At 40.9% G+C, this 12350-nt stretch overlaps 2 protein-coding genes across 3 annotated transcripts in view; one reads left to right on the forward strand and one right to left on the reverse strand.

Annotated features, from left to right (window-relative positions):
* The window catches only part of arsk (arylsulfatase family, member K), a 3705-nt gene extending 1698 nt beyond the window's left edge, over positions 1 to 2007 (reverse strand). Inside the window, exons 1-5 of the mRNA XM_037776596.1 lie at positions 1778 to 2007; positions 1474 to 1603; positions 1228 to 1387; positions 676 to 958; positions 397 to 568 (exon numbers count right to left, since the gene is read on the reverse strand). Of these exons, the coding sequence (XP_037632524.1) occupies positions 397 to 568; positions 676 to 958; positions 1228 to 1387; positions 1474 to 1603; positions 1778 to 1885 (853 nt within the window). The 5' untranslated portion in view covers positions 1886 to 2007. The remainder of the gene's footprint in view (positions 1 to 396; positions 569 to 675; positions 959 to 1227; positions 1388 to 1473; positions 1604 to 1777) is intronic.
* A 2233-nt stretch (positions 2008 to 4240) lies between these two features.
* arrdc3a (arrestin domain containing 3a) lies at positions 4241 to 11954 on the forward strand. 2 transcript variants are annotated; one of them, XM_037777205.1, is made up of 8 exons: positions 4241 to 4785; positions 6740 to 6821; positions 6929 to 7076; positions 7263 to 7365; positions 7554 to 7810; positions 8420 to 8576; positions 8673 to 8815; positions 8915 to 11954. In XM_037777205.1, the coding sequence occupies exons 1-8, from the start codon at positions 4506 to 4508 to the stop codon at positions 8981 to 8983; spliced, it is 1239 nt and encodes a 412-aa protein (XP_037633133.1). In that variant the 5' UTR covers positions 4241 to 4505; the 3' UTR covers positions 8984 to 11954. The 2 variants fall into 2 exon arrangements, with proteins under 2 accessions (XP_037633133.1, XP_037633134.1); XM_037777206.1 differs by lacking the exons at positions 4241 to 4785; positions 6740 to 6821; positions 6929 to 7076 and having other exon boundaries at positions 7263 to 7375.
* Positions 11955 to 12350: the final 396 nt, after the last annotated feature.

The raw sequence follows: 12350 nt of genomic DNA on the forward strand, positions 1-12350 counted from the left end.
ATCTAGCTATCTGCTGTTGCCGGTTATGCTACGCCTTGTTTTAATAGCCAGTGTGGTATGCTGGCTGTGCTGCAAACACCGTCACAGGAAGTTTCTCTGTCTCTAACACTACTTTACTTTAGTACTTGTATTTTTGTCCATGTTGGGATCCTGTAAGAATGGTGACTAATGTTTTTTTTTCTTCAGTACATGTCTGGATCTGTGAACCTGATACAAAAAACTGCTCCTTGTAGTTTCGTTGCTGCCTCATTAGTTACCTTGGCAACAGATTTTGGTTTGAACTTGAGCCATCTTTGTGAGTCTCGAAGATGAGGGTTAAACTTAAAGTCAGCTGTCAAAACCACTACCTCCTGCTTCGCGAGTCTGTCCCCTGGTGAATTACTGCTGTCAACTAACCCAGCATGGCGTCTGCTTCAGCACACATGGCATAATAGAAGGCCCTTATTCTTTTGACTTCCTCCTCAGTGAAAACACCACTGCAGTTTTTGGTGAAGGTAGAGTAGTAGTCGACAGGGTGCATGGCAGCGGTAGGCAGCCACTTAGGAACAGTGATGAGCTCGGAAGACACCTGTGTGTGTAAAATAAGACTTTATAGTGATTTATGTAAACACATACAATGTAATTCTGGAATAATGGAGAGAAAACATTCAAGAAATGGGGAAATAAAACGCATGCCTTTTTCAGCCAGTATGGTGAGGTGAGGAAGGTGGATCCTCCTGCGTCGGGCCCCAGGGATTCGGTTTTATAGGGATGAGGTAAATTGAGGCCGAGATAAAGAGCGAAGGGCTGGTGTGAGGATGCGGCTCTCTGGTGGATCCACTGCGCAGCCTTGTCTGTGTTTTCCCAGTCTTTTCTCATGATCCTTACGGTCGACATGTTCCCAACGAGTTGCGTAACAGGCCGGCCCTCTTGCCGCAGGAGGAACTGAACATCTCGTGTCCAGGCCTCAACTCGATTACTGCAGAAGTTACACAAACACCAACAAGATGCAGGCAGAGACACAAAAAAAGGGAAGTGGAAAGAAACACGCAAGGACAAGCATCCAAAAAGATGATTCACGCTGTTCTGAAGAATAGCTGCCCACATACAGAGTATGTTATTACTTATTACTCATAAAGTAAGTCACTAACACTTCTTTTGTGTGTATGGGTGTGTTATTGATCATAGTTTCATGAATAGAGATAACAAAAGTCTATCTGACACCACATTAATCAGACGTCTGCCTACCTAACAGAGTGACTCCCTGAGGTGTAGTCCAGCTTGCCCATCGACTTGGTAAGATATCCATTCGCCTCCAGCAAATCCATCCATGTTGTTGCATTAGCATCAAGACATTTGTAGTTGTTCCATGACTGAGTGAGGTGAACAAACTGACCACTCCACATTGCTGGGGAACAAAGACATCATTACTACAATATCTTTCTAGTTTCACTTTAAAGGGAAGTCCTCGGTGCCTTTTAGTGGATAACTTACCTGCTCTTGAGGGGCAGCAGATGGGTGAGTTGGTGTAAGCATTGAGGAATGTGGCACCAAGCTCCCTGAGGTAGTTTACATATGGCAGCTGCACAACTTTGCTGCCAGGATCAAAGGTCAAACGCCCATCCTGCAGAAAGAGGAAACATTTTTAAAGCCACTGAAGTAAACAATTAAATACAAGGATTAAATCTGCTAAATAAAGCATCTCTGTATGGTGTTTAATCTTTAGCATAAAATGAATAAACAATATGCAATAATATACACAAGTAAAGCACTGTAATGTAACTTAATTCATACTTACAAATGCATCACTCATCACCATCACAATGTTGGGTTTGGTTCCATTTCGGCACAAACTTTGACCATAAATTTGAAACAGGACAATCAAAGCCAACACTACATTACGCATGGCCTCCTTTACATTTGGTGATTTGCTGGCGTAAAATCAAGAAGTTTGTCTGGACTGGATGAAAAAGTGTTCCTCTTTACTGTCCTGTCTAGGGGCATGGTGTAAACATCCTGGTTATGTTTTCAAAATAAGAGTTTTCTTGTAGAATTTTACAATGAAGATGATGAACATGTGATGATAAAGTTGAAACTCTAGAGGGCAGCATTCATCGTTTAACAAAACATCTATGCTGCACAATTTTGTTGAGTTGGCACTGTCATGACCACAACTGGGATACATACTATTGTCTCACTGTATAGTAGTAGTATCACAAAGATGCATGTCTTAATGTTTGTGACCAACTATCTAATCAGTTAGGCTAATAAATGGTGAAATCACACCTCATATGAATGTACTTGATGCACTTTTTAAATTATAGGAGGTAGCATGGAATATGATTTGTTTTTTAATTGTTTTAATGGTGGGTTTTAATTAAACACCATTCAGTTTTAATTTTGCACTTTAAATCTTGCAACCATGGACCTCCACAGACAGATATTATTCACCTACTTCCTGTAACTTAAATGCTCATTATCTGCAAATTGTATTGCTGAATATATGTGGCACCTTGCAACTGAATAATCACAATGAATTAGAATTGAAAGGGTTGTTTTACAGTCATGAATTGTTTGTTGAAAGCACAGTGAGTTACAGTATGATTCAACAGGTGATGCTGCAGCTCATTTTAAGACGCCTTAAAGGCCACCAGATGGCGTTTTGAGCCTCAGAGTTGTTTTTCTGAAAACTGTGAGTTCAACACAATGAGATCCCAACCCCCATAGTCTATGTGCATGGATCATTTTAATCTTAATACAAAAACAGTACATGATAATAATAAATAATATATAGAGAGCTTTTCTGGAAGTATGCTCCGCCTTAAATCGTAGGGTTACATAGTATATCTAGCAATACGCGGTCTATGCTGCAGGCATCATGAAAGATTCAGCTCTGTTGTTGTCTGTAGTGCTGTATGTAGTGTGCCTGGATATTATGTGAGACCATGTGTGGATTATATAAAAAATGAGTGTGTAGACACTTATATGCCTAGACATTAGGCTGGAAGCTAAAAGATTCTGATGTGATGGACCCTGTATGAATGGTTATCATATAATCACCTATTATAAAGATGTGTATTTTCATGTGTTTCTCGTGCAATCAACAAATTTATTCGTCATATCCAATCTCTGAATGAAAAGCCTGGATGATACTTTATGGTTAAATGTATTAGTGTATTTAAAAATAGAATAAATTGCTTGTAAAGTCTCACCTATAAAATCTAGTGTGGTGAATATTTCTTTGTGCAAGTCTTTCAGCTGTTTGACCAAACTTGTCATCTGAATGAAAAGCCTGCACTGTTAAGAATTTCACAGTAAAATAACAGTAAAGAACTGGCCGCAGGGTTGCCTTTATGTTACTGTGAAATTAACATTATTATACTGTCGCTGAAATTTACAGCTTTGTACTGTTAATGAAAAATATAGTTTGAACTGTTTTTTTTTATTAATTTCACAGTATTTTACAGTTAATTTACTGTTTAAAGATACATTATATAGCTGTTTTTCACCTTTCTTTTACATTATCTTACTGATTTGTTTTAATGCACTATTTAGGTTGTATTTTTTACATACATTTTAATAAACATTATATTTTGCCTAAATGAATAGACTTAGCAGGTTACAGACATAGGAATAGTCACACTAAATACAATTAAAGGCCCTTTGTTAGGAAAAAGGCTATAATAGACTTGTTGACACGTTTCCCAAAATGTCTGTCTATAGCTGGCTACAAGCACAGAATGCAAACCATAACAACATGTGAGTGAAGAACAATAAAGCTAATTCACTGATTTTACAATCATGTACAATGTACAAGCCTCACATGTGCAGATCAAGTCCCAGAATTAAATGAAACTGTTACTGATGATACTTTAGATAGTTGATCAGCAGTAAAGTGCTGTTTTTTAAGAATGCAGGTTAATACTGTTGAAATCCTGCTGTAAATTAACATCAATTGTTTACAGTGTGTGAATAAGCATGGATGATACTGTATGGGTAGATGCATTAGTGTATTTAAAAATATAATAAATGACCTGTAAAATCTCACATATAAAAACTAGTGTGGTGATTATTTCTTTGTGCAAGTCTTTCAGCTGTTTGACCAAACTTGTCATCTGGCTCATTGCCACACTTCTCTCTCTGCCTCTTGTTCCAGGAGCAGGCGGAAGGAGGGGGCAGCTGAGGAGGATGCGCTGCGCATGCGCACAAGGTTGTTTTTCACACAGCCCCGTCGCTTAAAGTGAGCTGAGCTACGGGGGTTTCCTTGTCTTTGACTGGAGACCAACGAGGAGAGAGAGGCGGACGATAACAGCATCCTTTGCTGTTATTCAGCCATCAACACCATCTCAAATGAACTGCTCGCAAAGAAAGACCTGATCGTGCCTCCTGCTTTTTGCAGGGCAGAGATACTGATCAGTGTCTAAAACACTGCATATCCCCTTTTTTTTTTTCTTATGAAATTATTTTTTCATAGGCTCCTTTTTTTTTTAATTTCAAGCTCTCTGTAAGCCTCATCTCTTTCCACCATGGTGCTAGGAAAGGTAAAGAGCTTCACAGTGAGCTACGACTGTCTCAATGACAGCAATGTCCCCGTCTTCTCCAGCGGGGACTGCGTCTCAGGGAGGGTGATCATCGAAGTCACCGGAGAGATCCGCGTGAAATCTCTCAAAATCCACGCGAAAGGATTTGCTAAAGTTCGTTGGACTGAATCTAGAAACGCTGGATCCAACACTGCCTACACGCAAAACTACACAGAAGAAGTGGAATATCTCAATCACAAAGATATTTTAATTGGGCACGAGAGAGGTAAGAGAAAGAGTGTGTTTTTTATTATCTTATTTATAGCAGAAGTTTTAAAAGAAACTGTCTGTAAGATGCTCTTTGTGCTGGATCCAGTATCAGGTTCACTGGAGGATGATGTTAATGTCAGAAATAATATACAATAGAAAAAAATGGTTTGACTTGTATATTATAGCCTCTTTTACATGGTGATGTTGGTATAAATGAGTTTTTATGACATTAGTCCTCATAGAGCTCCATCCTTACTTGTTTGTGTCCAAGGTGTCAGAATGAATGACAGCAGCTCGGGCATCTCTATTTTTCACAGTATTTCATGCATAAAGCAATCATTATATTGTTTTTTTGACACACAGGGGCGATGGAGTAATATGCAGCCATTCATTTGTGTCTTTGTTAGACATTTTCAATGCAGAAACGCATCATATTTGGCTGTTTCTTTGTAGCTTTTCTTAAGTTTCCACCCTATTGTTCAAAGCGGTTCAATCCTGTTCAGAAAACTGGACCAGGGAGGGGGCGGAGCTAAGAGCATTGAACCCCCTCCTGTCATTGGCTGAGGTGCTCATGTGTGTGGCCAATGACATCACCATCTTTGCAGAGAGTGACAGCAAATTCTGCAACTTTTTAATTAAAGAAAAACACCTGCGAAAATAGGATGAGTACATGCAGTTTGATACAAAATATATATAAAAAAAACAGTAAAGCTGCAAAAGCTGATACTTTGTTTCCATTGCATATGTTTCCTTTGCACATAAATGTGTTTTTGCTGGATTATAATATGACGTAGCATGCTTAATTGTCAGCAGTGTTGTTTGTTTCAGACATATTGGCGTCATTTTTATCTGCAGAATGGTTGCTGCTTGTTTTTGATGGTAAAAAAAAAGCACCCATTGTGAGCGCCTGTGTGTGCATATTTAATGGTTTGCTTGGTGTTTTGCGTCCATCTGCAACATCTTTATATCATTGAATGGACAAATAGTTTGTGGTCAACTCTGCAGCAGCAGCCTACTATAGTGTAGCAGCAGGTGAACTGGGTTTGTTTGGCTATAGCTGTCATTCCTGCTCGACTGTTAGGGCATTTTGCATTTCAAAGGCAAATTGTAGCCAATGCAGCAAATGAGGAGATACATTGTTGCAAACGAACGTTCTTTTTTACGCCAAAAATGATGCTCAGAGACTAAAAGCTACATTTCTCTCTGTATGCAAACTGTGGTGCTGAAATGGATAAAAACGGTGGCAAACTGCGGTAGTTGGTGGTCGGTGTGTGTCGGAACAGGCTTGTTAGTAGTGACTGCGGCGTCGCACAGTGAATGCGTAATGAGAGCAAGAGCTGCTGTGGGAAGCTGCTCACACCGGTTTAGGCCGGTCTCCTCCTGCTGGAGTCTGCCGGTTTGACTGACAGCTCTGCACTTGTTTACCACACGGCTGCTGCTGCTAGGGGGAGGGAGTGCTGAGCTGGCAGAAGCACAACCGGCCTGTCGACCCAGCTCTTCAAAATGCACTCTTATTGTTTTAAATAAAAAATATTTTTTTACATTTTATGAGCAATTTGACTATGCTCAAATCTCCTCTCCTCTCTCTGGAAAAAAAAAAAAAGATGCTCACTTGTTTTTCCAGAGATGAATGGAAAACACATTGGTCCTTTGACAGATTAGGGTTTTATTGTTGCCCCATATAGCCGATGTATTTCCATCATATGGCATCTCTGGGATGTAGCTTTTGTTCTTGCACGCTCAGTTTCTGGCACCTCAAACAACTTCTTTTGGTGTGCTCTTAGTCTTGCTGCTCATCTCTCAATACATTACTTTATTTTTTACGGACAGATAATGATAGTAAAATCCGTTTATTCTCTCTTTGTCTCCCCCACCCTGTGTTTTTGGTATGACTTTCAGATGCCTTCGTAGAGCATTTTGCCCAGGTATGGTATACATGTGTTTGGAATATTGTCCTCCTTGTTTTTCAGACGATGACAACTCGGAGGAAGGACTCACCACTATCCATTCAGGAAGACATGAGTATGCATTCAGCCTCGAGCTTCCACAGACGTAAGTGTCTCGATACTACAACTTGAGCCAGAGATTAAATACCCTATGTGAGCTTTTGACAGTTAATATAATCTCTTCTTTTTTTCCTCCTCTCTTCTTTCCTGTAGACCTCTGGCTACCTCTTTCGAAGGGAAGCATGGCAGTGTGCGCTATTGGGTAAAGGCAGAACTCCACAGGCCATGGCTCCTGCCCATGAAGACCAAGAAGGAATTTACAGTTTTTGAGCACATTGACATCAACACTCCATTATTGCTGGTAAGTTTATAATATGTCTTTCAATTGGCTGAGTCGTTGTACTTGGTGAGACTCAGTCTGAATGCATAGCAGGAACAGAGTAGTCTGTACATTATTATCAACCATTTTTCCAACTTTTGTGGTGGGGAATATGAAGAAAAAAAATCTCCAGATATTTGCTAACGTACAGTTTTCTTTGTCCTTAAGTCACCACAGGCCGGCACGAAAGACAAGACGCTTTGCTGTTGGTTCTGCACCTCAGGTCCTATTTCCCTAAGTGCCAAAATTGAAAGGAAGGGATACACCCCAGGTGAGAATAAGTAAATGATTCATAATGCAACTGATAACCTCGTTAGTCATGTATTAATAAGTTAAGAGAAGTATCATACTGTGCAGATCACTGCATTGAACAGTAATGACACAAAAGATGATTAACCGTTGGTAGAAATGTAAAGAAACGTCAATTAACCTCTCCTCTACCTTTCTCTGACTCTGTAGGAGAGTCGATCCAGATCTTTGCTGAGATTGAGAACTGCTCGTCCCGCATGGTGGTGCCAAAGGCAGCCATCTACCAGACCCAGACCTTCTATGCCAAAGGGAAGATGAAGGAGGTCAAGCAGCTGGTTGCCAACCTGCGCGGAGAGTCTCTGTCCTCGGGCAAAACGGAGACCTGGAGCGGCAAGATGCTGAAGATCCCACCCGTCTCGCCCTCCATCCTGGACTGCAGCATCATCAGAGTGGAGTACTCCCTCATGGTGAGTGCTGTCTTACTGTATTTGAGCCACTCTCACCCCATTTAACACAACTCCCCCTTTCTTCTTTTTTGTTTGCCAGAGATCATTGGCATAGACGAATAGGTGTTTCTGCCCTCATTACAGTCTCCTCTTGTGCTTATTATCACCATTACTCAGCAGCATTATCGGTACAGAATCAATATTTCCTAATAGGCCAACAACAACTCCCTCAGGGTAAAGGACCTGGCTGACTCAGCTCGCATTGCCAAATCTTGGCCTTTGGATTGCACCAGGTGTTATCTCCACATGCTGCTAAGAGCATTAGCCCAGAATATCTTTGGTAACACCTGCCTTGAGGGTGCTTATAACCTCTTTACCTTGCGAACAGACAGCCACCAGGCGCGGGCTCTACCTTGCATAAGCAACCGACCTCAAGTCATTGACCCACATATTGTTGAACGACTGCAAAACCCAGTTAGTCTAGACTAGCATGTTTTTTTTTATCTTATAGAGGATTAAAAAGCTGTTTCATTTCAGCTCCAAAGCCCCTTCATTTACTAGCTCGCAGCACATTTATTCTACCTCAGAATGACTTGCATATTCTAACCTGCTGTGGTGTCCTCATGTCAGGTTTACGTGGACATACCTGGGGCGATAAACCTGTCCCTGAACCTGCCCCTGGTCATCGGGACCATCCCCCTCCACCCCTTCGGCTCCCGGACCTCCAGCGTCAGCAGCCAGTGCAGCATGAGCTGGCTGGGCATGGGGCTGCCTGAGAGGCCTGAAGGTAGGGTCGGATCTCAAGGTCACGATACAGATTTATAACTATTCCTTGATTATACTTTCCAAGAATGCTAACCTGTGGCTCGCTCTTCTTCTGCAGCTCCTCCAAGCTATGCAGAAATTGTGACAGAAGAGCAGAGGCGGAGCAGTCTGGACGTCCCAGCAGCCCGCGAGGAGCTGGACGGACCTCTCTTCGCCTACATTCACGAGTTCCGCTTCCAGCCTCCTCCTCTGTACTCTGAGGTAAGCACCAAATTAGTCCATATATATATTTCTATTACAGACTAAATTAAATAAAGTGTTTCAATATATAAACCCTCTTTTTCTCCTCCCCCACTCCAGATCGATCCTAATCCAGATCATGCCAGACGCACAGAGGAGCGCCGGCTCGACGCCTGTCCATCACGCTGAAGGGTATTCCTGAAATTCCCCCTGACCGACTTGGGGATCTCTACAGAAACCTGCTTGCAAGGCTCAGCTTTGTTTATTTTTCTCCAACAGCGACGTTCACACAACGCTGTTGCCATCAAGAGAAAAACAAAGCATCCAACCAACCAACAAAGACTTGGACAGTTGAGTTGGGTTGGACAAATCTGTTCCTGCCTTCCCTCAGCGAGAGAAATAGGAGTCACTAGTTTGGGGCATCGCTTCCTTCCTGTGTCAGCCTGCTGAGGGATGGATGTATACAGATGAACACATATTCAGTCTGTGTGACTAAACCCCACTGGTAGCGAGAGCCCTGGCGATACTATTGACGATGAAGAATCAGCGAGCCTCAGCCTACCAAGCTCTTCTTTAACCCCTTGATTATTCTGTACTCATGGCACATAAGGACATGGCTTCTCACACAAAGGGCAGGAGTAATCATGTCCCGACTTCAGCAGAATCGCCTAAAGAAAACGGCACGAAGAGAGAAAAATAACAACGTTCTAACCACCATATAGTCTGTATGAATGAGAGCATTCAGCAGTCAACAACAGAGCAAAGACTAGGTCCTCCTGCCTCATTTTTGGATTTTTGTTTTGCACATTTTATTCTTTACTTGAGTTGTGTGGCTCTGTTTAATGAGAACTGAAGAAAAAAAAAAAATCACTAATAGTTTGGTTCCAGCCTTGTAATGCGCCAGACTAAGAATATGAGACTGCAGGCTTAACTTTTAAGACTTTTATCTGCATATAACTTTGAGCAACGCTGAGAACAGGATTTTGGAAAAAAGAAAAGAAAGATTGACAAGGACAAGAACAATGCACTGAATTTGTTTTAAGATATTTCTTTTTCTCCTTATGACATTTCCTCAGTGACTTACAACGACTAGACTGGACTTTTACAAACAACTGCAGCACATTATCTCCATCTGGAAGCTCTTTAAGATGTTGCCTCCTCAGCTTGGATCCACGTGTGGCTTCCCTCCTCTTCTAGTTTAGTTCTGTTGTTTTTGTATTTAGCTCCAATCGTAGAATAGCTTTTAGCCTTTTTTGTGTTGAGGTTGCTCTGGATTTGGACTAGGAGGGTTGCAGACCTGCATTTGCCGCTCAAATTGTAGCTGAGGAGAAAAGTGTGAGTCTGTGTGTGAGTGTGTGCATGATCGGAGAGGGTGGTACATTGCGGAGGGACTCGCCTCACCCTAATTACCTGCAGCCCCTCTACTCTTTATCTCAGGGCAAGCCAGGCTTGCATAACTGCCCAAAAAGCACTGTCTCAGGTGGTCGTCTCACTTGCCAAACGGTTGGAAAAAAAAGAGAAAAAATGTTGGGTTTTTTTGTTTTAAATTGCACTGTTAAAAATAATGACGTTTTTTTTTTTTTTTAAAACTACCAAAACGAGAGAATAGACTGCAGAGAAGCAAGGCAGCTTTCTGAGATTTATCACATTCCCTTTTTGTCCTGCTGCATTTGCCCAGTTCATCCAACAAACACTTAGATTTTACCAGACCAGTGAAGCCAGAATGCTCGCTATAAAAAGAAAAGAAGGAAAAAGAGGAGTGACGCTGCTTCTGCGTTAAAGGAGCAAACCCAGCACAAATGAAAAGCTGGGGACGTTGCTAAACCTCTGTTCAGACTGGTCAGAACAAGTAGTAGTAGGTTGACATGAGTAATACATTGGTTTTCTAACTCATTCAACACAAAAAGACCAGTTGCAACAGAGGTTTGACATAGTCAGGAAAAAAAAAGAAAAGCAGCACCTTTTTGATAAAATAATAATAATAAAAAAAAAAAGCATTCAATGGTGAAGGTCTGGAGAAAAACCATTTGGTACTAACCATGTTATACTAGAGGATTTTTCAGTAAAGCAGTGTTGTGTAGGACTTTAATGCATTATTTAATTTTTTTTTTAAGATTAGTGACTTTTTTTTTAAAGTTTACATTTTAGCTGACACAAGTTTGTATGTGTTGTGTGCGTGTGTGTGTGCGTGTGTGTGCACGCTCTTATCGAGATCCAGCTGGCAACTAAATATACAGCTTCTGACAGTAAACGACAAGCTGCAGATTATTAAAGTGATCTTATCTTAGTGGCCTTGACACAGAAAAGACCTGATCATGATTCTTCATTTTTCAGTGTCTACGTTTAACTATTGTTCTCCTTTTTATTATGTTTGTACATATCCGTATGTTTTAGATCTTTCCATGTTTATTCATAAAAGGACAAAAAGGGAAGAGGAAAAAAAAAAAGTCCTTTTTTAGAAGCAAGTGTTTTAAAGAAATGACATCCTGGACAGGCCTCTCGATTGTGTTATTTTTCTGAAGCTGATGAGGGTTGACTATTATTTTATTTCCATGTATTTCTGGGCATTGATGTAGTTTGCTTCCTAGTTTAACAAGCGACGTTCCTGAGTTAGTCTAATCGCCCTCAGGCCTGGGGGGGGCAGCTGTTGATCAGCACCCTCCCCACCCTCTGAGAAACATTTAGGTAACATGGGATAGCAGACAAACAGCTTCTTCCACATTAAACTATCCTGATCTATTTGTTTTTTGCAGTTCTTTGTTTGGATTTTTATCTTAGGGAAACTGAATCGCGCTACACGGTAATGAATAAGCTTACATATTTGTTTCAGGTTGGTCAATTCCATAGTCCATTTGCTTGGGCCGCAGAGTAGTCCAGTGTCAAAACTAAGCTAAACTCCTGACCTTAATAAAAGGCAGGAACTGAAATGTTCAGAGATAAAGAACCTGGGAGACGGGATCTGAAACATTTTAGAAACAAAGTGCAATATCACTCACTGAATTTTTCTTCATTCTCCATTTGTATGTTTGTTTTGACCTTTTTCTGTCTGTCAATCATGACGATGTATAGATATTCTATGAATATACTACGTTCTGAATGGTTTAACCTTTTGTCTAGTTCTTCCTTTTGATTTGAATAAACGTTTTGTTCTAAATTACAATGGACTGTGATGTGTGGATTTCTGTGCAACACAATTATACAAGTGCACCCTATACACCATAATGTATAAATAAATGTACTTGAATTAGTGAAGATAAAGCATACACTTTCTTTTGCCTGAGCACTGAATCTCAGACAGATTTACAACAAAACACCCCTTCAACTGTAAAGCAAACAGCGTTCAAATGAAGCTGCAAATGATTAATCATTACCCATCGCTTTACCCCAAATCTATGTTATTTGGGTCATGACAGTTTCAGATTAGAAGCAAACAGGTTGCCACTCTGCTGGACCCAGATTATCCTCTAAAAAATGGTGCAACACTGCCCCTGGAGGTGGTTTAAAAAACTGCACCTGGACTTTCATTGAACAGCAAAACTTTGCTACTTCATTGAAA

This window comes from Sebastes umbrosus, chromosome 8 (assembly GCF_015220745.1).
Source record: "Sebastes umbrosus isolate fSebUmb1 chromosome 8, fSebUmb1.pri, whole genome shotgun sequence".
Classification (NCBI taxonomy): Eukaryota; Metazoa; Chordata; class Actinopteri; order Perciformes; family Sebastidae; genus Sebastes; species Sebastes umbrosus.

Coding starts and splice junctions, on each gene's coding strand:
- arrdc3a (XM_037777205.1), top strand. CDS start 4,506: ATGGTGCTAGGAAAGGTAAAGAGCTTCACAGTGAGCTACGACTGTCTC. Junction 7,077..7,262: donor TCAACACTCCATTATTGCTG/GTAAGTTTATAA, acceptor TTTGTCCTTAAG/TCACCACAGGCCGGCACGAA. Junction 8,577..8,672: donor GCTGCCTGAGAGGCCTGAAG/GTAGGGTCGGAT, acceptor CTTCTTCTGCAG/CTCCTCCAAGCTATGCAGAA.